At 43.9% G+C, this 27,523-nt stretch overlaps 1 protein-coding gene across 4 annotated transcripts in view; it reads left to right on the forward strand.

The window, feature by feature from the left end:
- MYO1B (myosin IB) overlaps positions 1-27,523 on the forward strand; it is a 173,301-nt gene that overhangs the window by 128,180 nt on the left and 17,598 nt on the right. For 2 of the 4 annotated variants that reach the window (XM_058664747.1, XM_058664746.1), the window contains exons 14-23: positions 8,471-8,575; positions 10,516-10,578; positions 13,215-13,415; positions 14,590-14,816; positions 16,989-17,189; positions 18,025-18,118; positions 19,089-19,238; positions 23,753-23,821; positions 25,312-25,398; positions 25,676-25,762. In XM_058664747.1, coding sequence (XP_058520730.1) covers positions 8,471-8,575; positions 10,516-10,578; positions 13,215-13,415; positions 14,590-14,816; positions 16,989-17,189; positions 18,025-18,118; positions 19,089-19,238; positions 23,753-23,821; positions 25,312-25,398; positions 25,676-25,762 — 1,284 coding nt within the window. The remainder of the gene's footprint in view (positions 1-8,470; positions 8,576-10,515; positions 10,579-13,214; positions 13,416-14,589; positions 14,817-16,988; positions 17,190-18,024; positions 18,119-19,088; positions 19,239-23,752; positions 23,822-25,311; positions 25,399-25,675; positions 25,763-27,523) is intronic. The other 2 variants (XM_058664748.1, XM_058664749.1) reach the window with 1 other exon arrangement.

Below are 27,523 nucleotides of genomic sequence, written 5' to 3' on the forward strand. Positions count from 1 at the left end.
CCTGGAACTATGAAGTAGGATACCTGGAACTGAAACCTTGGGCCTCCTGCAGTTTCCACTGCTGTTTTTCTTTCTTAACTAAGCATTAGAGTGCCATCTCTTAATTTTTCTCCTCAAATTTCTGCCAATACCTGGAAACGGGAAAAGTTCCAGACTACCCCGATTTTTCTGGCTCTGTCATTACTTGAAACCCAACTGAGTGGCATTGGCAACCTCCTGTGTGTGTGCTTTGGCACCTGTTGCCCATGACACCCCAGCACACAGCTCTCAGCACGGGATCTGCTGGTGGTAGAAGCCACACAGGGAAGGAATGGGCTCTGTGAGTGAAGAGATCTGCCTGAGTATACTCAGAAATCATGCCAGGATTCTTTCTAGCAAGACCTCAGGGTGCCTTCATTAAGAAGGCACAATTTCAAAGTCATTCTTTACAATTGGCAGGAAAACAGATTTCTCAACTCGCACTCTGCTGGACCAAATCTAAATGGGTTCCTGGGCAGGGTAGGTGGTAAGCAGGGATTTCACTAGAAGTTGGAAGCAAAAAATACACTCAGCAATACTTCTGAAGTCAAAGAAACTGATTTTAATTTTTCCAGGAAAAGACTTGGTTGCTCTTCAGCCAGTAGGCAAGCACTTACTATCCTATCACAGTACACGAAAACGTTTTAATGGGATTAGTGGTGTGATGATGGAGTATCCTCTAACTTTGTCTTCCGGCATTTACTAAACTCTTTGGGAAAGTAAGGCCCTTAGTGCACTTGAAGAAAACCGAGCTATGCCTTCTGAGGAGTTTGAGTCATTTCTTTGGTATTTATTGAGTGTGTGATATGATCCAGATTCCAGTACTTGCCAAGCCTTGTCTGCTCGGAGCTTACTCTCAGCCCTGCCACTCATTGTCTTCTCCTGGAAGACAGCCTCCTGGGGACCTGGGAAGCTCTAATCAGCGTACCGGAGCCTTGTGTTTGCTGCACACCTGATCAGAAATAAGATGTTCCCAGCAACGCATCCTTTACCTTTACAGCAGGTGTAATATCCCTCAGCATCCCAGGAGGATTTCCCACTTGACTTGCTTGTCTTGAGGCTCTTGTATGGAGCAGGCCTGCCTTCTGCAGGTTGTCCCATTGTTTCTCTTGGCACTTTAGCCAACTGGAAGCCTGGGTTTCTAAAGGCTGCTCTTCCTCTGCGGAGAAATAATCCCATGTCCTTGGTTTTCCAACAGCTGCGTGTTGGAATTTAGATGTCCAGGCAGTGCCCATGTTACCTCTTCCTCTGGGGGTGGTAACCTGGCATTGTGTTTAAAAGCTCCCAGGTGATTCCTGTCGAGGTTGAGACCAGGTGCTCTAATACATGGTAATCTCCAGAGTGAACTGGAATTTCTGAACATACAGAGCGTTCTTGCTATGTGACCTCTGTGTGAAATGCCTTGTAGAACATCAGGTCTCTCCTGTTCACCTCTGCTCAGGGTGCACCTAAAACCAGCCACATTCCATTTGTACCTTTTTTTTTTTTCAGCAAAACTTCCCCAACCAACTCAATCCATTGCCCTTAATTACAGTACCCAGAAAATCATGAACGCATTATTTTTCTTTTCTCCTCTGGTTCCTTGAGAGATTTAGGTATTTTTTCTTACAATCATTCTATTTCCCTGTCTGGACCTTCTTAGAATAACTTTTAGGAATCTTGATATTTTAATCACCTATTTATTTTATAAGCTTATTTTGAGAGCGTCAGAATAAAAATTTGATTAGTTACTGTTAGATGCCTTTACCTGATGCTTAGTATTGAATTAATAAGGGTTTATTTTTCTGCTTTGAATGAAATAGCCACCTATCTATATTGAGCCTACATTTTCCTAAATTGTAAGCCATATTAGAATCAAGTGGAAATATTAAGGCGATCATGTGGGCCATTAGCAAATCAAAATAGGAAAGACTGAAAAATGCCACAAACTGGAGTTACAAGGGGTGAGGGCACGAATAGAACACTCAGAATCCATCTCAGGGTGGAAGTGAAAGCAAGCTATGGGCTGAAACTCAGATCAAATTCTGCCCTAATTCTTTAGTGTATATTTAGTAAGAATCAGAGGGCATCCTGGGCATCGGACAAGCTGCACAGCACAGCAAAGATCCAGAAATTTTTTTTAACGTGTTTCATTCTGCCTTGTGACTCCACTCCCACTTTGCATGAAAATGCTTTTCAGCTGAGCGGGTGGAAACCTTTCATTCCCGTTGGCCCCTCTCTCAGCGAAAGAGGGAAACTGATGCATTAAGTCATGGGATGATGACGCACGGGTTTGACTGCACAGCATTCTGGGACCAGCTGGTTGTGTGTGTCTGGGGCCTCTCTGGAAAACAGACTTGAAATGATGTCAGAAATCAGACAAAGTGAGTCAACACAGAGGAAAGACAGCTGGCTGTGAATCCTGTTAGCATGTGAGTCTATCTCTGCAAAAGGGGAACATTAGCATCCCACTACTCTAATCCCACACAGGTTGGGTCCTTGTGATAAGTGAAAGGACAGGCTTCTGTTTCTGACCAATGGTATTCTTTCACAACAATGAAAAATTTTAAAGTAAATTGAACAAATGAAATTGAGCTCTTTTTTCAACACCTCTGGGATAGGGATGAGAACTAGCAGGTGGTTTAGAAGGAAAGTTAATTAATCATCAGTAGTGTATAGACCAAAGCCTGCAGCAATGGCTGCTAATTTGGTCATACTACAAGTTGTGCTGACTTTGCAGAGGGCTAGTTTTTTCCAGCTTGCTTGTCTTACTCTCATGAACCTCCTTGCAAGGGGTTCCTGCGGCGCATATGATGGGCTGCATGCTATGATTTTTCCAAATCCAACGATCTTGAATGCTTAGGCAAAAGTCAGTGTAGCCTGGTAAGTCTGCTTCCTGGGGGAGGATCTGCTATTTTCTAAAATGCTTTAGAAGAAAATTAGTTCTATTGATATCACTTTCTGCTCCAGTTTCTTGCCTTCAGCCACAGGCTCCATGTGCCCAAGAGCCTGTTGTTGTAGAGAAGGGAAACAATTTAAAGCATTTTTGAAAGATTTTGCAAAAACGGTGACCATTTGTGTAACTCATGAAATGCATGTTCATTACTCTTGCATAACTTTTTTTGTAAAACAGTCCTTTTAAAAATGTTTAAGAAAAGTGTAATAATACCATTTTCTTTGGCTTTTTCTATATTTGCATTTATACTTGGAAGAACAATGTTTTTTTGTATGAATGTTTTCTAAAACTTTGACTAGTTTTCCAATTTTGTGACCTAAAGAAGATATTTAATATGAATAATTTTTCTTACGTATTTGGAGAATCTTTTTGAAGTATATTTTCTAAGGAAAATCTTGATTTGGGACCAATTTTGACAGTCATTTCTTTTAATGATTTATTTGAAAGGCATAGACACACTAATGTTGTATCCACTGCATGACTCCCCAAAGATGCTTATCCGTCAGGACTGGGCCATCCCGGAGCCAGGAGCCAGGAGGTCAGTCTCTGTCACATGAGTTACAAGGACCAAATGGCATGAACTGTCATTTACTGCCTCTGAGTGTGCGTTAGTGCAAAGCGCCAATCAGCAGAGCCAACACTCAGTCCAGGCTCTCTGATCTCATGTGCGCTTATCACAAACAGCGTCCAAATAGCTGCCCCAAACAACTGGGCCACCATCATGATTTCTAAAAATGGACTGTGGTCTGAGTACCCCTTTTGTGGTCGAAATGCCATTGTGATTGGGGGACACGAAGAGCTTTACACAGATAAATCTTTAGAAAGAGCAAGACGTTTTAAAACAGTTTTATATCCCAGTGTCTTAAAGCAGTTATCTTAAACTCCAAATACTATAACTTTTGTAGAAACTTACTGGTTTGTGTTTTGTGTATTCAGAGACTTCATTGTTTCCAAAACACAGAACTTTGTCTAAATCTTCTATCCAAAATTTTTCCCCAGGTGACAGTGTTGAATTGTAAGAGGAGTCCATTAATGATGTAACTAGTAGTATTCTTGGCTTGCACAAGTCTTTGTGATGGAACTGCACCGTTTTCTACTTTCTAAGATTCACCTGGAAACCCCCTCTAGTCTCACTGTCACAAACAAGAGATAGAGCTGTCTCCATTATTTTCGGCCTTTGATTGATTATTGTGCTTAAAAGAGTACCGAGTTTTTTACTTTAAACCATGTATTTGTTAGGGAGAGACAACCCCCCGCCCCCCCCACACACACAAACAGGAGAAGAGAATGCCTGTTTGCTGCTCTGCTTCACTTCCCAGATGCTTGCATTGATGGACTGGGTCAGGCTGCACAGGGGACTAGCTCTCACAGCGGGGTGGCAGGCACCCAGCTCGTTGTGTGTCACTGCCGTCTCCCTGGGCTCTGCAGCAGGAAGCCAGAGTGTGGAGCCAGAGCTGAGAGTCTAACCCAGGCACACACCCGTTAGGCTACCTGCCGGATGCAGGTCCAAGATTTAAAAAAATGTATCTGCCTGCCTTCAAGGATGTATTATTAATTTCTTCTGTGGTTGACAAGAATACACACATAAGCCAGTCCTTTTTTATTTAGATTTATTTCTGTCCACTGGTTCACTTCCCAAATGCCTGCAATAGCAGGCCGAGGTGAGGCCAAAGCCAGGAGCGAGGGCTTTTACCTGGCCTCCTACATGAGAAGCAGCATCCCAGGTTCCTGGGCCATCACCCCTAGGCCTGCTAGCAGGAAACTGGAGTGGAAATGGAATAGCTGGTATTCAAACCAGGCACTCCAATGTGGACTGTATTGTATGCCCTCCAGTACCCACCCTGTGTTTTGCATGTAATTCGTGGAATCATTCCACAGGAAAAATTCATCATTGATGCTTGTGACCATAAAGTAGCAACTGGACCTGTTTGGTGGTGGTGGTGGTAGAATATGAATTTCTGTTTCTTTGATAATGTCAGGATAGCCTTTGAAGCTTTTGAGAAACCCTGAAGTTTAAATTTACTTGTGAATATGGAAAGTGCCCAATATTCCCATCAGTTGGTAACAGTAGTATGAAGTAGCTAGAAGCAGGCAAGCTGTGTTCTCTAGAGCAACGTGTTGGGTCACCGAGGGTGGCTCTGAGATTCATTCACTGGGATCCTATCAGAAACCCCAGAAGATTCATGCCAGAAGATGCTTCTGAAAGCTTTACTTTTATCCCTCAGTTTTTAGAAATAAATGTGGGTCAGATGGTGGAGAAAAATTCCATGCACGGAACCTGGGTAGAACACTCAGGAGAGGGAGGAGATGAGTCATTCCCGGTGAGCCCTTGCCCACTTCCCTCTTTGGAGATGGAGTCACGAGACGGATGCCCAGGGTCCAGATCAGGGGCTGCTGGCTGCTCTTCCAGTCCCTGATGAACCGAAAGAAACTTGGTGTGGGGACTTTGGCATCAGCGTGGTGCTTTCTAGACTCAATTTGGAAACCTGGAGTTGATTTACTTCCCTGTATAAATGAGGAAATATGTTCCAACAGTGCAATTTGGAGTCATTTGAACTATTACCGTGCTATCCCTTAATCATTTGGAGTGACTTACTTGCTCCTGAAATGTTGGCAAGATTTTTTATCACAGCGGAAGTTCCCGTTTGCCCTCGGTTTTGAACACTGTTGACTAACTTTGATCACAGGAAATGTGTGGCTTTGGGCCTTCTGGTGATTTCGTGATGCTTGGGAGGCTGTGCAGGTCTGTCAGCAGTAGCTGCTGATTTCTATGGGAAAGTAAACTCATCTCTGCTTCGCTGATTGTGCCATTCTATTTTGGTTTTGGAATTTTGGGGGTTGGCTGTTTTTAGCAGCAGAATAAGATTGGAGAGTTGATTTTTTTTTTTTTTTTAGTTAGGCTGTGCCATGAAGAATACTGTTTGAATATGACTTGCTACTTTGTTTTCGAAGGCCTTGCCCAATGTGGCATGGCCAGGGTTGGATCATGACAGTGGGCCGGGGAAGCGTTCCTGAGCGCTATTGTTCAGCAGTTGGCTGGCTTTGCTACCCGATTCCTTCTTGGGTGGATGTGGGTCTTGAGCACATGCAATGCACATTTTCTTTCCTTCATTCATTAGAATCAGAGGCATTGTATTATGAAACCTTAGGGTCCCGGGCAAAGTCATACAATTTTTCATTATTCATGCTGAAGAACTCTCCCCTAGGAGCGCCTCAGTTCAGGCCACACGTAGGGGTACTGTAGTTCTGTCATTGGGATTGTTTGGCTGTGTGTCCCTTCATCTGAAGTTTCACACCAGTCAAACATGTATTCCATGGGGGGAGGAAGGCTGCCATGGGCAACACTGAATAACCATCAACAAGCATTTCCTTTTAGAAGTCTATTGCTGATTAAGAACTGACTGCATTTTGTCTAATCTGTCCCTTCTTGCGCCAGAATGCAGTAAGTATAAACTGTTTGCGGTGCCACTCTGTTGCATGCTCCTGTGTGAATAGCTCCTCCAGCCATGTGAGTTTTGCAGGAAGCAATCGTTGACTGTGTGGATGTGACATACAGAGTTCATGCAGGAGCTTTCAAGTTTGATGGCAAATTGAATTGAGCTTTACTCCTGACACTGTGTCACGACTGAAGTTTAGCCTCCAGTTTCTAATCTGCTTGTGTGTATTTCCTAGTCCTGGTTTAGAAGTGGGCTGCTAACTGTTAATCACATAGTATGTCTAAAGGCACTAGTATTCCGCTTCTGTCTCCTTGTTGATTACCTTTTGAAGACTGGATGTAATTGTGTAGAAGAGACTTCCTGGGCACAGTCTGACCAAATAGAAGAATTTGCTTTGTACATTTGTTTTCTAAGACAAATTGAAGATCTTCTGTAAACCGTTACAATTTAAATTTTCTGAATTTTTCATTTGTGGTCATGGTATTATGTAAGGACACATTTTTAGCAAATCAAGAAAGCTAAAGATTCTCCTGCATAAGAACCAGTTATAATAGTGGTGAGGCATCTGTACCCTACTGACTGTAGTTTTTAATCAAAACCGTTAGCTCTGAAAGTAACAGCACAAGATTTTTGAACATTTGTGTGAAAATGAGCACTGGGGAAGTGGCCCCTGTGCTCAAGATGGTGTTTGTCGAAAGTACCAAAAATAAATGTTTGCCCTTTAAGTAAGAACAACAAATTTCATCCCTAACTAAATTTAGCAGTCACAGGATCTGTCCAACAGTCCATCACATGTGTCACACAGGGGTCAGAGTGCACAGTGTCCTCCGATCAGGTCATGACTGGTGATCAGAAATCTTTACCGACTTCCCGGAAGGGCGTGCCCACATGCAACTTCCTAAGAATCACTTAGGGAGGACCAGAGTTGACTGTCACTTGATCAGCTTTCCCAGCGCTCTGACCTGTCTGCCTTGACTGCTGATGAAGAGATCTGAAGGCCTGTTGCTCTGCATATGCTCAGAGCGGCAAGCGTGGGTGCACCACGCCTTGTGGGCCATGCTTGCTTATCCCAAGCGGATCAGCCCCTTCATGCAAGAAGAGTCAGGTGTGCCGTGGGTACCTTCCTGTATCTACTACTACTGCAACTACTGCTACCATATCTTGGAGCAGAAAGGGAGGCAAAAGGACCGTTTTAGTATCAGATCTCTCTTGGAGAGTGTGTTTCTTGCTGGCATGTTTCATTCCACAGACAGATCTTGTCTGCTCTTCAGGCATCAGTTCTGCAGCTGGTTCTCCCAGGCTTCAGTCACTAAGCTTCATCCAACACTGCAGAATCAACGATCCTTCATGGGAAGGGAAACTGCCAGAACTCAAGGAATGATAAAGGATGTGGGCCTACTTAGAAAAGAGCTAGGGAGGTGCTTTTCGTGTGTTCCATGCATTGATAAAAACCAGTCTTCCTTGATACCCGTCCATATGTTCTGAGTGCCTGCTGGATGTGAGGTGCCGTGCCAGGCATGAGGATACAGAGCAGGAGCATAGAGCCAGCCCTGGACCTCGACAGTGCATGGCGGGATGGGACAGATGAGAACGAACCTGATCAGTGTGTGTCCAGAGGCACAGCATCTACTCAAGTAGCATGGGATGAAAAACATGCTGGGGTGTAAGGGTCAGAAGGAGGCTCTGGCTCCCGGAGGGCACCACTGCTGGGCAGGGGCATCTCTTGAGTCTGAGTTTCACTTGACAGTGGAAGACTGACAGTCTGCTCACAGGGATCTTTCAGTGGCAGGTTTGTTTTTGTTTTGTTTTGTTTGGAACACATGGGATGTTTCCCTGTCAGCTAAAGCTCCTCCATCCTTCAAATACTTGTGGTTTGTGTACACGCTGCCTTTGCTTCCTCATGAACTGTTCCTTGGTGCCTACGGGAGGCAGTGTTGTATCCCCACAGCCGTGTGCTGGGCCACAGTTGCTTCTGAAATATAGTGTGTGTGTCTTTCATGGTTTGAGCTATTTGAGTGTCCTTGTTACGGAGAGAGCTGGAGATAATTTTTTTGAGGCTATTTTCATTTTCTCCATGCAGGACAACAGCTTTGAGCAGTTCATTATTAATTATTGTAATGAAAAGCTGCAACAAATCTTCATTGAACTTACTCTGAAAGAAGAGCAGGAGGAGTACATCCGGGAGGTAATGTTGAAATGCTTGCTAAAAGTATATTCCTTCCTGTAAATTGTGAATGAAGATGATTGCCTACACATGACTGCAGGGTCATACGAAAGTTTAGACATATTGTACCTTTTACTATTTTGTTGGGATGGCCAAGCCAACTGGGATTTCTAGGCACTTTGCTGCTGGCTCCCAGGTAAGTGCTTGTCAAATAAAGATGCTCATCAGCTTTCAGTGTAATTCTGGCAAGTAATATTATGTAAAGCTTGAGAAAATAACTATGGTACATCCATACAGTGGATTATTACACAGCTGTGGAAAAGGAATAGGTGGCTGATACAAGATATAGTAGAAACGACTCTGCATTCTGCTCAGTGAAAGAAATTAGAATCACAAGGTCAGATACCATACAGCTTCATCTATGTCAGTCTAGAAAAGGCAAAGCTACACAGACATGACCAGAAAGCTGGTGGATCAGTGGTTGTCAGGGGTTAGAAGTCGTGGCAGGACATGACCGCAGATTGCCCAGGGAGTTTGGGGTACTGATGATGGGGGTGACATCATGAAGCACTTGCCAAAACTTAGAGAACTGCATTCCCAAAAAAAGTCAGTATTACTGTAAATAAATTTTAAAATATTTTTAGATTTTGCTCAATCTGAAAAATTATTTTTTTCAAAATTCATCATGAAAATATGTAACAGTTTTTGAGAGCTTGCATAGCAGAAATTACATGATGTGCCAGAGGTGAATTATCTCATTAAATGTCATTTCAAAGTAGATGTAATAATTGAGTTCTTCAGCTGTTATTCATATATACACACGCACACTTTTTACTTTAGTTTTTTTAATAGCCTGTCTTTCCAAGTGTGCAATTACTTGCATCAGAAAATGGAGGAGATGTTTTGTTTGTTTTTGAATTCCCGTTTATTTTTCACTGATTTGCTTCAGTGTTTTAGTGGTGAGTCTACTTGTTTCCTTCAGGCTCTTTTAGTGTCTTGAAGCCATTAGGGGCACTGAGTCCTTTTTGGGTGTCCCATTGTAGGGTTTCCTCATGTGATTGTTACACTTAGTGCAATCAGTAAAACAACCCATTTACTCTAAAGCTAAGTCACAAATATTTCATCCTTATTTTAAAAATGATTGTAGTGTTTTGGAAATGTTTCTTCTATTTTCCTGGCACCTTTGGGTAACATAAATATCCTGAAAGCAAGACACATTCTCTTCCTGTCTACTTATCATGAAGAGAAGGCTCAAAATTTGTTTTGCGACTTAAGACAGTGTGTATAAACTGTGTAAAACACGTCTAAGAATATATAGGAATCTCTGACTTGCTGTATGAATGACATTTTTTCCCCTTAGAAGAGGATTCCGTGTTTACACATGCGGACAGTGCAGGCACATTTAGCTTTGTGATTAGCGTTAGAGCCAGGGCATAGGTTTCCATGTTTTTCCTTAATGTTGAAAACACTTTGGCTTGGCGTGTGTGTGTGTGTGTGTGTATTTTTTTAAAACCATAATTAATCACAATATAGGATTGACTCTACAATTCATTTTTTTTTCCTTGTGACTACAAGTGAACAGAAAAGATGTAGACCTTGGATTCCTGGGAGCAAGTTCTGCCTTACTTCCTTATAAACATAGTAAATATACACAAAGTAATATTGACCCAAGGGCCTGTTGAGTAAATATTTGGCACAGGGCCAGGGCAGTGCATGGGAAATTGCCACTGAGGAGAGAGTGGAATGGGAGGCCGTCCCTCAAGAGGTCAAGGGAACTCTCTTCAGATTGTGTTGGTGGTAGAGCACTGCCCAGAGAACAGTTGGGGAATTCGGAGATGCCATGTGTAGCCTGAGTTTTTATCAAGCAGAGAAATCCAGGGACTAGTGAGACAAGGCGTTGTGGGTGATCGTGTTACATCATCGTCATATGGAATTTGATTTTATTCTGTTTTGTTTCTTAGGACATAGAATGGACTCACATCGACTACTTCAATAATGCGATCATTTGTGACCTTATAGAAAATGTGAGTACTCAGGTGCATGTTGCTGGAGACTTTTTTGATGCAGTTCACTAATTGTAGTTCTGTGATGTAGTTCACTGTTTTAAAATTATCTCCTGGCCTTCAATGTTAATCATCAGTATCAGTGGTTTTTTAAGATTTTTATTATTGGAAAGTCAAATTTGCAGAGAGAAGGGTATTCTGTTCAGTGGTTCACTCCACAAGTCGCTGTGACCATTGGAGCTGAGCTGATTCAAAGCCCGGAGCCAAGAACTTCCTCCTGGCAAGGTCCCAAGGCTTACACCACATGTAAGGCGAAGACTTTAGTCACTAGGCTACTGAACTGGGCCCCATAACTAGTCTTAAATGTGTGGATAGCAGGACATCCTTATTCAGGACCCCCCCATGTTAACCCTGTGGCTGGACCACTAAGCTTTCCGTGGCCCTGCATGACCTTTCGCCCTGGGCCCTTCCAAGCCTTCCTCGTGTGCTCGGAGCCCAGGTCCAGTGTGTGGTTCCTGTACTTGCAGTATGGATCAGAGTAGGCTCGGAGCAGACTTTACATTCCACCGTCCACCCCCTCCCCCCACTCCATCATAGAATCCACTGCATTTCCAAATCTTAGTGACTTTACAGCTCAAGTTAAAATAAGGAGGCAAGGGCCCAGTGCAATTGTGTAGTGGCTGAATCCTCACTTGCTTGTGCCAGGATCCCATATGGGTGCCAGTTCATGTCCGAGCTGCTCCATTTCCCATCTAGCTCCCTGCTTGTGGCCTGGGAAAGTAGTGGAGGACGGCCCAAAGCCTTGGGACTGTGCACACATGTGGGAGACCCAGAAGAAGCTCCTAAGGAGGCTTCTGGCTTCAGATTATTAGTTCAGCTCTGCTCATTGCGATGACCACTTGGGAGGTGAACCAGCAGATGGAAAATCTTTATCTCTCGTCCTCTCTCTATATCCGCCTTCCCAATAAAAACAAACATATTAAAAGGGGGTGGACAGCTTTAGGGGCAACCTGCAAAACAATTCTGCAGCACCCCAGAAGCAGCTCAGCGGGTACCTGGAGGATGTTGCCAGTATAACCACAGGTGACTGAGGACCCTGTTGCACAGGGCCTTCCTAAACAACAGGTTATTCTGTTGCCAAGTTTCTACTCAGTCATCAAGATATCCCGCAAAGCTGCATCTTTTTTAAATTAAATGTTGAAAGTGGTATTCTAATAGACAGCAGAGTGACTGCTTAGGAAGGCTTGTGTTGTTGTTACAATATGGCAGAAATGAGTGCAGGGGAGAGGGTAAGGGAAATCCCAGAGCCTGTGCAATTGTATCACAAAATAAAAATAAAGTGATGTTCTAAAGCATCACCTCTTTTCCATTAAAAAAATAGAGCTTGTTTTGAAAAATCTGAGCAGTGTTAGAGTGGGAACGCAGACTCCACAATTCACTAATCCAAAGCATAGAAAATGGGTGGGTTTCCTGGGAAAAATCTCAGTCATAAACGTCACAGTACTCTTAATTGTTTCCCTGTAAGACAGGAGTGGGAGGGGGGAGAACAATGGGGGTGCATGGAATTCAATTAGATCATCTCGGCCAAAAATCCCCTTGCCTATATGATGGGAGAAGCTCCTGCTCACAGAGGAGGCTGTGTACGTGAGGATATGCTTCCCTCCAGCACCATTAAACAATCCTGTTTATTCTGTGGATGTTAGCAACACGCTCGAGTCCCGAGAGCCTGCACTTCCCCTGGGTTTTGTGTGGAATGAACAAATGCTGGTCAGAGGATATCACAGCCCCATGAGAAGGGGAGAGGAACTGGGGCCTTGGCCTTGGTGGAAGTGGGTGGGGTGAGGGTTACTGGAGTGGACCGTTTTTGGAATTAAGACTTACGGGTTTGTAGGAGCAATCTAAGGAACACAGCCTTTATTTAGCAGAGTGGAAGATTCTTGATGCATTTCTGATTCCATTTAGGGCTGACTGCTCTTGAAATAAATACAATCACAGGGTCTGAATACACAGCAAATAAATTTCCACTCATGTTTAACATTCACTTAGACCTTTTATATGGAAGAAGTTTATTCTAAACAGATATTCCTGAAAACAGCTTGATTGAAATGACTGTTAAAAAGCAGCATTCCAAATCACAATATTCTGTTTCCTTAGAATATAAACTTTATTATCTTGAGCACATGGTCAATTCAGGAACATGTGAAACCAATTTCTTTAGCGTTGTGTCAGGTTGTACCCTTGGAGTTTCTGCTTTGTGCTTCGTGACATGTGAAGAAGATGGTATTGTCACATTAGTTTCTGAATTTGAGATTCGTTCTTGAATCTTGGAGGTTTAACTTGATGTCTCCTAACAGTAAAAATTTCATTGTTCAGCCAGCTAAGTTGGTGGCTGAGATGGCAACTCCAGGGTCCTGGAGGGGGTCGGGGAAGTGATGATGCTATGGATACACTCCCGCCCCTGCACACCTGGGACACGCGGGGAAAGGGCCCATTGCCGTGGCTTTTGTTAACCATTTTGATTCTCCCCTCTTCCTTGCAACAGAGCAGACTTTTCTAGTGACTAAGTTGATGGTGTTTGATCGTGGAATTAGGAGTGATGATTAAAACAATAGAGCGAGGAAGGAAGGAAACTTTGGTTTTAATTTCCTTTCTCCCAGAACACAAATGGAATCCTGGCCATGCTGGATGAAGAGTGCCTGCGGCCTGGCACCGTCACTGATGACACCTTCTTGGAGAAGCTGAACCAAGTCTGCGCCACCCACCAGCACTTCGAGAGCCGGATGAGCAAGTGCTCTCGCTTCCTCAACGACACAACCCTGCCCCACAGCTGCTTCAGAATCCAGCATTATGCTGGCAAGGTACGGGCGTGCTCCTGGTCCTGCAAGCATACTGCCATGGAGCCTGAGACTCCAGTCTCCTGTGAGCTTGTGGGAATAAATCGAGCTGTTGAGGTCACTGAGTCAGCAAATAACCAGTAGAAATAGAATCTGGTTTGTGTGAAACAAAATCTTTTTAATAAAGACAACTGAAACAATGCTAATGAAACTTGGAGTTCAGGTACATTTTTGAGGGCCAGTTTTATAGGGCAGACACTTGGCACAGCTGTCCAGGTGCCACATTGGGATGCCCACATCCTGTACTAGCATACCTGATTTCTAGCCCTCGTTCTGTTTCCTAGTCCAGCTTTGTGCTCACACACACACACACACACACACACAGAACAACATGTGATGGCTCCCTGCGCCTATATGGAAGACCCACATTTAGTGTGGGGCTCCTGGTTTCAGCCTGGCCCAGGTCCTGCTGTTGCAGGCATTCGGGGAGTAAGTCAGTAAAGAGAAGAACTTGTACACTGAAAATGAGTGGGCCAGAAAATGCCTACTGTAACCAGAAAATTCATTAGTTTAATATCGAGGGGAATTAATTTTAGGTTAAAATAGCTAAAGATTATATTGAAAACAATTTTAACAGCATATTGATTTTTAGAATCCTAAAAGATTACTTGTCGGAATGAATATCTCATTTCTAATAAGATTGCAAAGTTCAAAGGAAAATAACTCTTAATTAATTAATGGTATCTGAATTACTGTTAATTTGAAAATGTTAGAGCTTGATGCTTCTTCATTTCTTTTCATTAGCCTGTATTATTAGAAGATAGGTTTCTGATCAATTTATCTGCTGCTTTAAGATGTCTGAAAATGTTATTGTTATCAGCTTTACTTTCCTACCTACTTTTAAACAGAATAGAATCTGCACGTGTAAGCTAAAGAAGTAAAAGATCTGAAAAGATACTCAAACACCAAAAGAATCTAAAAACCCTTGAAAATGTTATGATAACATTTGGGGAGTTTATTCTTGCAAATCCTGAAGGATAATAGAGTTTATTTGGACCTGTGATGTGGACAGCTGGAATTTAAACTCGGGAGCATTGGTGCTAGTGTGTGGCTAACGTGCCGGGGCCTGCGAGGTAGCAGTCATGTACCGTTGTTTTATGCAGTATACCAGTCACTGAGTCCTCTGTGCTTCTCCTAGGTGCTTTACCAGGTGGAAGGGTTTGTTGACAAAAACAATGACCTTCTCTATCGAGACCTGTCCCAAGCCATGTGGAAGGCTGGCCACACCCTCATCAAGTCTTTGTTCCCGGAAGGGAATCCTGCCAAAATCAACCTGAAGAGGCCTCCCACAGCGGGCTCACAGTTCAAGGCATCGGTGGCCACTCTGATGAAAAACCTGCAGACCAAGAACCCCAACTATATCAGGTACTTGCGGTACATCACACTCTTTTGACAGGGCGTATGGGACGGTGCCCTTAAGGAACATTCTTTGTCCTGTTGGCTGAAGTCTTGGCATGGTTAAGGGGCTTTGAACTTATATGTCAAATGCTGCACCATTGGAGTTGGCCTAAGAAACACTCCACTGTTTTGTTTTTCCTCATGTAATGAAGCAAAAACATTAGGAAAATAAGAAGTGTTCTGGTGGTGAGGGGTGGTGAAACAGCTCACAAAGCTGGCTGTTCAGCTCATAGGGTCCTCTGCTTCCTGTATGTTTGCTTTGTTAGTCACAAGTTGTGAAACTGCACAACTTTTTTTCTGGTCAGTTTTACAGACAATATTTGCTGGTTTCCTTTTGGATTCTTGTTAAATGAATTTGGAGTAGAACAACACGGCATCCAATAGAGCTTTGCTTGGAGTTGTTAGGGAATAGATATGCACACCTCTTTCCCTCCTGTGAGAGTTGTAGGTGTGGAAAGACGATTGGGTAAACAACCTGCAATGTTCCAAGGCAGTAGAAAGATCTCTTTATGAAGCCTCTTTTCTCTTCCTCTGCTTCTGGGACATGTTCAATATAAGCCTTCCAAGGTTCAGTAAAGACCAACTTGGGTTAGCATTTGCCATTTGTGACCTGGGTGAATTGGGTAAGAGAGGGCATTTGTCTGTGGGTCAGATTTCCTATAGCACACCCACATGGTTAAATACCTGTCTACACTGTGAAAATTCAGTTGTGAAGAGAAGGGAGTGGAAAAATGTTTTGTTTGCCTTATTTTCCTGATGTTTGCATCAGTAGGAATATAAACAGGCAAAACCCTATTGTTTGATTGCAGTCAGGTTAGCTCCTGGTTGCAGAAAAGTCACCAAGACACTTCTGTGATCTGCTGCTTTTGTTAGTCCTGGTTAAGCGTATATGCCTTTGCTTTCAGCTGTTTTTTTATTGAGGTGTCATTTACATGAAGGGATGTGCACACTTTGTGGCCATTAGGTACATTGTGTTGACACAGCACTGGACAAGGAGTGAAGCATTTGCAACGCTGCAGAAAACTCTTTTTTTAGTGGTTTTTATATTTTATCAAAGAAATCTTAATAAATCCCAAGGTTATAATTATATTAGCATATGCTTTCTTCTCTCTCTCCCCATCCATGCCAGGCCCCTCCACTACCTCTCCCAAGGTTAAGGTAATACTGGCGTTTCACCATGGGTTAGTTTGCTGGAACTTGAGATATCCATGAGGACTAGCACTGTGGCCTAACAGGCAAACCTACCACCTGCAGTACTGACACCCCATTTGGACATTGGTGGTGCCTGCACTCATGTGGGAGACTCAGCAGAAGTTCTGAGCTCCTGACTTTGGCCTGACCCAGCCACAGTGACTGTAGCCATTTGGAGAGTGAACCAGCAGGTGGAAGATCTTGTTCTGTCTCTCCCTCCATATCTCTGTAACTCTGCCTTTCAAATAAATGAATAAATTTTGGGGGGACTCGGAGTGGTAGCCCAGTGGTTAAAGTCTTCACCTTTCATGCATTGGCATCCCATATGGGCACTGGTTTTAATCCCGGCGGCCCTGCTTCCCCTCCAGCTCCCTGGTTGTGGCCTGGCTCCTGGCTTCAATTTGGCTCAGCTCCAGCCGTTGCGGCCACTTGAGGAGTGAATCACTGGATGGAAGATCTTCTTCTCTGTCTCTCCTCCTCTCTGTATATCTGACTTTCCAATAAAAATAAATCTTTTTTAAGAATGAATGAATGAATAATTTTTTTAAAAAGTCTGCAAAAAATTCTTGAAAAACAACTTTCAAAATTTTTTTCTTTTAATCCCATTTTTTCCACAAACTTTTTGAAGAGCCACCACATATGTGAAATTAAGCAAAGTGTGCTCTTTCTGGATAGTTTTCCACTGGACAAAATGCCCGTGGCCCACCTCTGTGATGCTGCATGTACTAGCAGTTTCCTCTTTTCAAAATTGCTCTGTGTGCCTCATGTTCCTTATTTTTCGGCAATAAAATTATCTGCCTTAATTTTCAAAAGACAGGTTTTTCCAAGGATAGTAAATCATTATTTTGCTAGGAAACAATTATATATTGTTCAGAAATACTTTATAAAACATGAGAGTTATGTCCTAAGAATCTAAGTGTAAAACCCAAAATCTTTGCACTCTTGTAGGTGTATCAAACCGAATGATAAGAAGGCGGCACACATCTTCAGCGAGGGGCTGGTATGTCACCAGATCAGATACCTGGGTCTCCTGGAGAATGTCCGAGTGCGGAGGGCCGGCTATGCCTTCAGGCAGGCCTACGAGCCTTGCCTGGAAAGGTACAAAATGCTTTGTAAGCAGACCTGGCCTCACTGGAAGGGCCCAGCAAGGTAAGAAGTTCATTGAAGAGTTAATGTGGTGAATCCTTATACAGATACATGCATTTTCTTTCATGCTGTCAGGCAAAGCAGAGCCCTATGAAAAGGCAGGCGTACCTCTGCCTTAGACCCACCTCCTAGAATACCGTTGTGTGCCATTTTCTTTAAAATTAAAGCAGGACTTACTAAGCCTACACTTGGTACTTCTTCATCAGTAACTCTTTTGAAATAAGTGATTTGAAATTCATGTGTGTTTTTGTGCAGAATCATGGAAAGGCAGTGTTGGAAGCATCTTAGGTTGCTACCTCCAGCCTTTCTGCTTTTTACTAGGGAAATTGACCTCTGGAGAGATTTAGGCTCTTAGCACCCTCACTCAGATCCTACCCACACTCTGAGGGGCTGCGGAAATGTGTCAAATGTTCTCCAGAATCAACTGAGTGGCTTTGAAACAGAACTGAGTTTCTTATGTGTGCGCACACACACATGCACACACACACACAGTCACAATGCACAGGCCCACTCCAAGTCTGGTTGGTTCACTATTGTAAGGGTATTTCGGTAAGGATTGCCTCTGCTAAGGCTATCAGTAAATTGACTATTGATATCACATTCTCTCATATATAGTTTTGAACTCACATTTGCTTTTTTGCCTCTATTGGATTTGGTTTAATTTGTGGAATTCAGTCCTGAGAATCTAATGGAGGACGACTGCTGAACGAGCATTAATACTAGGAATGCAGCTGTTAATGCTTGCACTGTGGAAGACCTGATATTGTGATAGGAAAAAAGAGAAAACCATTTTTTTGTTACTCAGAAAACTAACCGTTCTCATTTTTACTTTGTATAGGTCTGGTGTGGAGGTTCTGTTTAATGAGTTGGAGATTCCAGTGGAGGAATATTCCTTTGGTCGATCGAAGATATTCATCCGAAACCCAAGGACAGTAAGTCACCAGAACTTTTACACTTGGAATCTGGGTTAGAATCATCGAGGCAGATCCTGAAGGGATGGATTTTACTGTCTGCAACAATAATGAAACAAATACAGGACAGTGCAAGGACTGGGACTTTTTATGCTATGTCCAAGTATTTGATCTGATTAATTGTATACATTGAAGGAATTAGCAACTACCATGAGTCCATGAAACCTCCATAATTCCTAACAACTAGAGGTAAATTCAGTCTGTTTGTAGTGAGTTTTATAATAATTTAGAAGCTATAACTTTTAGAAACTTGAAGATGCTTAGTTGTAAATTGTTTTTAACTTGAAAAAGAACACTTTACAAGTCCCACCTCCTAGGACTCCAAGAGAGCCATTTTATAAATGATCCATGGCGAGGCAGCATTGTTGGTATAGCAGTTTACTTGGTGATTTATAAATTCAGAGAATTTGCCAAGTGTTCAGATGATGTGGGAGAGTTTGCCAGTGTCTGGTTTCCATTACTGGTTGAGAACTCTCTCTCCAGAATGCTGGGAACCAGAAGTGCTTGCGATTGTAGAATTTTCACATTGTGGAATACTGGCCTGGGATTGAACAGATTGCGCATCCCTAATCCCAGAATACAAATCCCATAGCCTTTGGGTTGGGATCCTCTGCCATTATCTCTTTTCGTCGTCATGGAGGGTGTGAACAATAAAGTTCAGCTCAGTTCAGTCCTTCTCTGAGTTGTCATAAATTCTCGATCACCAGCATACAAGGTGTGAATCTCATGACTTAATCAAAATATGCCACCTGCAGTTGTCGAAACAGCCATCCCTATTATATAGAGTTCACTAATATTTTTCCTTCAATATGGTTGAGCCCAGTTATCTTGTCTTTTTTTTTTTTTTTTTTTTTACCTCTGGGGAATCCTTTTGCTGTGTACCTAAGGTTTCGGAGGACTTTTGATAAGCCCATCTCTGTTTTCCTATTAGTTATTCAAATTAGAAGACCTGAGGAAGCAACGACTCGAGGACCTGGCCACTCTCATTCAGAAGATTTACCGGGGCTGGAAATGCCGTACCCACTTCCTGCTCATGAAGAAAAGCCAGATCGTGATCGCGGCCTGGTACAGGAGATACGCGGTAAGATGCTCAGGCATTGTCACCTTATTGATGGTTAAGTCGCCAACATTAACCATGTTCTTACTGTGTGTCTGGTTTTCAAGTGTTCAATTCTCCCAACAACCTCATGAGATCTTTCTTTTTTTTTTTTAATGAGAAAGCCAGGGCAGTTGGTTTAGGAGCCCAGACCCACGTAGCTGTGAGTGGCAGGGTTTGGATTAGAATCCAAGAGTTTAACTTTATGCTGTATTGCCTGCCACTTAGGAAGATACATGTAGTGGTAAACTGACATTCAATGATTGGGGTAATTTTCCAAATAATTGATTGTTTTCCATTAGAGCAGCATTAAAAATGGCCTTAATTCCCAAAAGCTAATGTCCTATTTCAGTAGAATTCTGGTCTTGGTTAACGGATTGAATTTTCTTCAGTCCTCAAATTCTGGCCCACTTGACCATGGGAGAAGATACAGTCACCGAAAATATTGGTTTAATTAATACAATTGACTTTTAAAAAAAAAAAATTCTTTCTCACCTGAATGTAGATATTTTGTTGGAAGTGAAGCGAAGGTTTCAGAGGATCCTGCAAGCACTTGGGTTGTGTTCTAACCAGTATGAGTTTTAGTGACAGGAGCATTTTCCAAATGCCTTTTTTTTTCCTTAATTGGAAAGGCAGATTTACAAAGAGAAGGAGAGACAGAAAAATCTTCCCTTCGCTGGTTCACTCCCCAAGTGGCCGCAACACCCAGAGCTGAACTAATCTGAAGCAAGGAGCCAGGAGATTCTTCCAAGTCTCCCATGCAGTTGCAGGGTCCCAAGACTTCGGGCTGTCCTCCACTGCTTTCCCAGGCCACAAGCAGGGAGCTGGATGGGAAGTGGAGTGGCCAGGACATGAACCAGGGCCCATTTGGGATCTCAGCACTTACAAAGCAAGGATTTATCCACTGAGTTATCACAGCGAGCCCCCAAATACTTTTTCATCCTATACTTTTTCACTATAAAGTGAGTTGGAAGATTAATTAAATTTGCATTGAAATGTTCTTTAGTGAATTCTTAATCTTTTTAGCCTTGAGAGATTTTGCTATTAAGCAATATGCAATCAGGAAATAATTTATGCTGCTCCATTCTCACATAATACATGGTCATGTTTTATTTACAAGTTTTAGTTAATAAGAGCTACCTAATGAGCAAACTGAAGGAAAATTGCTTGCTCTTAAAGAGAATATCTTTTCTTCTAAAGACCTAATTATTAATTTGAAAGGCAAGTTACAGAGAGAGGGAGAGACAGATCTTCCATCTGCTGGTTTATTCTCCAAATGGCCACTATGACCAGGGCTAGGCCAATAGGAAGCAGCAGCTGAGTCTTCACCGGGTCTTTTCCCAGGCACTTGGGTCATCTTCCACTGCTTTCCCAGGCCATCAGCAGGGAGCTGGATGGGAAATGGAACAGCCGGGACTGGAGCAGTCACAGACTGCAACTTAACCCACTGTGCCACAATGCTGGCCCCTAAGAGAATATCTCTGAAATTTATTACTCTAGTTAAAATTGCATAAGCAGCAGCATAAGTCTTGATGTGTGATTGTCCAGCCAGGTGACAGCAGATTCCGACACCTTCATTCCATAGTGGCACAAGGGATTGCTGTGGCCAGCTTGGAGGTGGTGGGTTCTCTCCTCTGTGCAAACGATGGGGATGCTTGACTAACTCTTTGTACAGATTCAGAGTCCTCTGCTCGCTCGCTCGCTCTCTCTCTCTGAGAAAGGAAAGGCCAGCAAAAACAGCTGTCTTCCACGAGCCCTGCTTAATCACTTTAATTCATTCAGAAAAACTCAAGTTTAAGAGTGGATGGTGGGCCAGCATGATGGCTCAACTGGCTAATCCTCTGGCTGCCAGTGCTGGCATCCCAAATGGACTCTAGTTAGTATCCCAGCTGCTCCACTTCGTATCCAGCTCCCTGCTCGTGGCTTAGAGAAGCAATGAAATAAAGTTCAGGTGCATGAGCGCCTATCACCCATGTAGGAGATATGAATAGATTTCTTGGCTTCTGGCTTTTCTTGGCCCCAGCCAGCCCTTATCTTTGTGGTCATTCGGAGACTAAATCAGTGATTGAAATTCTCTTTCTGTTTCTCTTTCCCTGTCTTTCCTTCTCCCTCTGTCTTTACTGCTCTACCTTTCAAATGAGTAAATAAGTCTTTTAAAAATAATAACTACAAGGGTGAGGGCCAGCTTGCTGGTATAGCAGATGAGGCCTCTAACACTGCATCCCTTATGCATGCCAGCTCATGTCCTGGCTGCTCTACTTCCTGGCTCTTGTGCCTGGGAAAAGCAGCAGAAGTTTACCCAAGTGCATGAGCGCTTGTCACTCACATGGCAGGCCCAAATGAAGCTCCTGGCTTTGCCTTTGGCTTGGTCCAGCCCTGGCAGAGTCAGTGGATGGAAAATCTCTGTATAAATCTCTATATGTAATTCTGCCTTTCAAATAAGTAAAGAAATCCTTTTAATTTTTTTTTTCAGTTCCTATCTCCTAGATGGCGGTCTTAGATTGAATCTTAAGTCTCCTGACTCCAACTGGGCTATTGGAGGCATTTGGGGAGTAAACTAGCAGGTGGAAGATACGCTTTTCAAATCTATTTTTAGAAAGAATAATGAGGGGACATGGGATATAGCTGTTGATAGGATAGCCAGGGCAAACGCTTCTGGGAGAGGTTCTTTGATCAAAATGGTGAGAAGGAAGAGGCAGAGCCAAGAACCAGAAGCAGCGCGCACCATCCGGCCCCTCCCTCCCTCCCAAAGGAGAACTTCCGTGTCACGAGGTGAACAGTCACCTGTGCCCTGAGTTCTCAGTATTCTCAGTGTTGGGAGTCATGAACAATGTGGTTTACAGAATGGAAACAAAGAATAGCCCAATCTATTGATTTAGATCTAGCATTAGATCTGTGTCAAAATTTGAATGCTTTGCTTAGTTCATGGCATGTTACTGAGGTCCGTGATTAAACTCCATATTTGCCCTCAGAAGGATAGCCAAAAGAGTTTCTGAATGTTTCTTTTTAGTTACTGATGTAAAAATATTCTGTATTCGGTGTTATCTTGTCACTGCTTTGGTGTGAATTATCTAGTTAAGATGTAGGTATTTGAGAGACATTCACAAAACTGGGGCCAACAGACAGTGCCTGGATCCTCCTGGCTCTTCTCCCCGGGCGTTCGTCTGTCGCACTGCTCATGTTCCTGGGACACTGTTCCCGCCATTCTCCACTGCGAAGGTTGGCCTGCTGGAAGGCATCACACTCCCCTCCCAGACCAAAGCGGGAAGTTCACAGCGTGACTTTTGTCCTGGGAGGTGCTGTGGATTTTCAGCATTGGTTTCCGTGGTTTGGTCTGTCTTCCACTCTGAATCCTGCAGAAGCTTGCTTTTGTAGCTAGAGTTAGTGTCACAACAGGCTGTGCTCTCTGAGGCTTCAGCCCAAGATGTAAGAAAGGCCACTAGGGCCCTGTATGGTGGCCTAGTGGTTGAACTCCTTGCCTTGAATGCGCCGGGATCCCATATGGGAGCCGGTTCTAATCCCACCAGCTCCCTGCTGGTGGCCTGGGAAAGCAGTTGAGGACAGCCCATAGACTTGGGACCCTTCACCCACGTGGGAGACTTGAAGGAGGTTCCTGGCTCCTGGCTTCAGATTGGCACAGCACCAGCCATTGAGGTCACTTGGGGAGTGAACCGTCAGACAGAAGATAGATCTTCCTCTCTCTGTCTCTCCTCCTCTCTGTATATCTGACTTTGCAATAAAAATAAATAAATCTTAAAAATAAAAAAACAAATTTTTAAAAAAAATTTAAAAAATGGGCCTCTGCATGTTAAGCCAAAGCATGGTACCTCTTGGGGTTTCCACCTTCGCCACCTGATGTAGTGTATGCTGCCTCAGAGGCTGGCTGTCGTGCGGACCTCTGCCCTTTGTCTCGGGCACTGTGTGTGCTTTGCCTTGTTGACTCTCCTGTTACTACACCTTGAGGATAGAGATGGAGGAGTTAGATTCAGGGCTAGATCCCTGTGGTTCGATTCAGATACTTGATGCATAGTAGCAACTCCTTTCAAAAAGTGGCCTTTCCCTGCCATTTTTAGCTGATTTTCCAGCTTGGAACTGATGAAAAAGAGCAAACCTGAAAGAGAATGGGGCAGTTAGAGGTGGGCCCCTTAAGTGACATGTTGAGAAATGACATCGAAAGTGGGACTGGCACAAAGCAGAGTGTGTCCACTATCTGTGCCTTCTGAGCATGAGCGGTGAGCAGAGACCTGCGCTACATCAGCATGGCCCAGAAAACAGTGGTGGTGGGTCCTCCATCATTAGAAGTGACTGAATTCAACTTCCTCGAAGCGTAATGTGAATCGCCTGACATAATTTTGGGAATTTTGGTATGTTGGTTTCTTTACATACTGGTTTCTGGAAGAATGGATGGTCAAGAGTCGCTCACACTCAGGGAGCCAGTATCCTCCCTGCTGCTGGTCATGTGCAAGCACAACTGCTGATACTTCCGCTTTATCCCACAGCAACAAAAGAGATACCAGCAGGTAAAGAGCTCGGCCCTGGTAGTTCAGTCTTACATCCGGGGCTGGAAGGTGAGTCAAAAAGAATGTGTTGTGTATATTTGGGGCTTTTGGATTCTTCACAAAGGATGAGGTCTTTGGGCTCACACTGTAGGGGAGGGCTCCAACATCTCCTGCTGACCCTGTCAACATCAGATGGGAAAACAAACACCATGGGCCAAGTAGGGGTCCCAGTGACTGTGTCTTGGCGGCTTCCTCTAGCCAACTTTTATTTTTTAAAAGAGCTTTGTTCTTGAAACAGGAAGTTTTTGCAACAATAAGACACCAATTTCAGTCTCCCCTTGCCACCTGCTGCAGAGAATCTGTGGTCCAGATTACAGACATGTGACCATTAATCTGTCACTGTGATCCCTGCCTGGTCTTGGCCGCTCTAGCCCCGTGACTTCTGCAGCTTCCCAGTGACTTGTGGGCTTTGTGAGACCTATGAGAGATCAGAGCCGTGGCAAGGTCTAAGTGCTGAAGGAGTGTGGCTGGTCTCTGTGGGTTTTGAGGTTCCAGGGATCAGCAAACAAAATCTAGCCGTGGACAAAATCGAGCCTGCTGCCTCTTGGTGTACAACCTGCAAGCTGGAAATGGTTTCTGCATTTCTAATCTCTTGTTGGAAGAGAAGCACGGTAAAATTTCATCTGAAAATTCAGGGAAGTAGGGACTTAAGTGCTCCTGGTAAGGTTTATTTGGAGCACAGTCACAGTAACCTGTTCAGAGTGTCTGATTGTGGCAGTGGCCGAGGTAAAGTGGCAAAGACACAGTTGTTTATCAGCTAGCTGGCTCTTTCTGGAGAAGCTTACCGACTAGTTTCCTGTTGGGAGAGTTTGTAGAGAGGGTAAGATCCAGTGGGGGATATTTCAGGAAAATGCCCAGGCCTGGTCCCGCTTCTGAGGGTAGATCTAGGCCAGGAGGCCAGCAGCACTGACGACCCTTGTCCAGGCCTGGGACAGCCCAAGGCCTTGGTAGTCATCCCACAAGAAATCACAAAACTTGAGGCAGCAGGTGAGTGCAACTGCAGCTTGCCCGGTCCTCCCTGACCTTGCCGGAGCCTGGTGCTCTGACACCAGCGTGGACACTCCAGAATAGGATTTCCGGCCCATCCACTGCCAGTGGACCAGGTGTCTGCCTGAAAAGAAGTCACTGGGTTTCAGTGACATCATTTTTGTTTCAGTGGGTTTTGTGGGGGGGAAAAAAGTTAAATACACAGGACAGCAGTGGCTGTATTGCAGAGTAATGATAAGAGAAATACAGCAGACTGTGCAGGCTCATTGAAGATCTGAGAATCATTCCTCTCTTCTAACATACCCAGTGTGTACTGCCATATCAGGTTCTCCATTGAGCATTATGGCAGGTGGCTGCCATTCCAATCTGGAGTGGGTACTATGTGCCATTTGCTCATATCGGCCTTGGCATGGTCAGTCTGGGGCAGCTGTCCTAGTTCAGGTGTTTTTAAGGTCATTATGAATTCTGTGGTTTCTAAAAACGTTTTGATGTTGCTTGATCGTGTGCCTTAGGCACGAAAAATCCTGCGGGAACTGAAGCATCAGAAGCGCTGTCGGGAAGCAGCCACAACCATCGCGGCCTACTGGCATGGGACCCAGGTAAGCCCAAGACTTGGGGCAGGTGGCGGGGTGGGAGCAGTGTCCTGCAGAACCAGCACCTCGAATGCAGGGGCACGCCGCGTTTCACTGGCTTAAGCTACTGCGCACGCGTTTGCCTCTTGCGCTTTCCAGCGTTTTGGTGTGGGGTGGTGGCGCAGGCATTGGCATTCAGCGTTTGGTGGTGACTGGTACCTTTCTGTTCCTCTCTCCATTGGGAAGTGGCAGTAATCTTTCTTGCCTTAAACTTTTCTATAACTCCTTTTCACATGCACCACAGGCGCGAAGGGAACTGAGACGGCTGAAGGAGGAGGCTAGGAATAAACATGCTATTGCAGTTATTTGGGCTTACTGGCTTGGATCTAAGGTACCTGATGCACACATCCCATCACTTCACCCTGCAGTTCTGCAAGAATTGGTCCTTATCTCTAGTGCATTAGGGGGTGAATGACCACAATTAATGTGACTTATATTGGTGCATGTCCTAGCAGCCAGAATTAATACACCTGGAGATGCTATTGTCAGTAGTTGCCTAGGAAATCTAAGCATGCATAGGCCAACAACAACAATTGCGTACTAACCAGGCACTAATATTTGCTCTTTTAGAAAAAAACTCTGAGGTAACATGCATGTGTAGTTTCTTCTTGTTTTCCTCACTTACGTATCTGGTAGCTTTTTAGAAGTATTTTCGTGGGACAGTACTGGGTGGGGGCATGTTGGGAAATGTTAAGATTTGGGCTCCAACCAACTTTGTGGAGATGCCTGTAATGCATGCCTTAGAAAGAATTAATCCATGAATGAGATTATTTGTAGGCTGACTGGCAGCTATTGATTATTCTAAGGAGAATATCCCATATGAAAAGAATGATCATCTGTGCTTTCACAGAGGAGGATGTTCATGCAAAGCTAGCTATAATTGCCACTGAAGAATCCTAGGAATGTCCGTGTCAGCTGTCTGTTTTCAGAAACAAAGGCCTCTGAAATACTCTCTCTAATCCCCAGGCAGAGTCGTGGGCTCTGTGGACATTTCCCATACCCCAGGGGAGGAGACTTTCAGATGTTTTTGTTGCTGAGAAAAATCAAAGGTCATCTTGGCTAAAAATGTGTATTCCAGTTAGGAATCCAGTATCAGCAGGGTGTTGGGTTTTTAAGCCTACCTAGTCAACATGAAATCCATCTTGGGAGAAAAATGAAAAAAATCAATGTTGGCCTGCATAAAGAGCTTCATTTGCTGTTTGGGGTTGGTTGGTTGGTTGTTTTTTTTTTTCCCTGATAATCTGTGAAAAACAAATCCATCCCTCCAATAAGCTAAGGAAGGAGGTGCAGCAGAAGCAAGACTGTAGCCAGTGACTGCTGGGATTTTGCCATTTCCCAGGCTTAGTTCTATAATGTTTTGAAAAATTAATGCCAACAACTCTCTTCAAAAATAGCATGCCCAAGAAACAATAGCGAAAAAAAAATTAAAAAATAAAAGAAGCATGCCCCAAATGTGTTTCTCTCTACAAGTCATCTTCAACACTCTAAGTTGTTGCGCTTCTCATCTTGTTTCGCTCTTCAGTGTCATTTCGGCCCAGGAGTCTTACACATGCTCCTGCTAATGTTTGCAACTGGAGAGAATTTCGATGTTTTCTTTACATCACAGAAGAATGACCCTTATTCCTCCCGGTTCTCTAAGGGGTTCTTCCCAAAGGTTGTCTTTTTCACCCAAACGGACACTCCCAGATGGATGCTCCCAGCCTCACTGGCCAGTACACTACCAGCCAAGAGAAGGCCAGTGGAATCGTAGGTGTCACTCACAGGTTCTGAAGCTCAGATGAGGAAGTGGGAACATTGGGGAGATGGAAGAATGAGCGGGAGAGAACAGAGGAAGAAAAAACGGGCAAGAATGGAAGCCAGGGGCCAGGGTATGACTGCCTTGGGTAGAGCACAGATGTCCCTCTTAGGTGTAGGCTCGGAGTACCCTAAAAATCCAAGTCACTGCCCCAGCCTGCTGGGTGCTGTGGGTTTGAATGATGACGCACTGTTGCTGTTAGGCTGAGTTCCTTATTCATAAGTTGGCTCCTCTGGTTGGTGGGGTGTCTCTGGTCGTGTGTGCCATCTGCATTGGGCTGTCTCTTTTATTTACTAT

This window comes from Ochotona princeps, chromosome 5 (assembly GCF_030435755.1).
Source record: "Ochotona princeps isolate mOchPri1 chromosome 5, mOchPri1.hap1, whole genome shotgun sequence".
Classification (NCBI taxonomy): Eukaryota; Metazoa; Chordata; class Mammalia; order Lagomorpha; family Ochotonidae; genus Ochotona; species Ochotona princeps.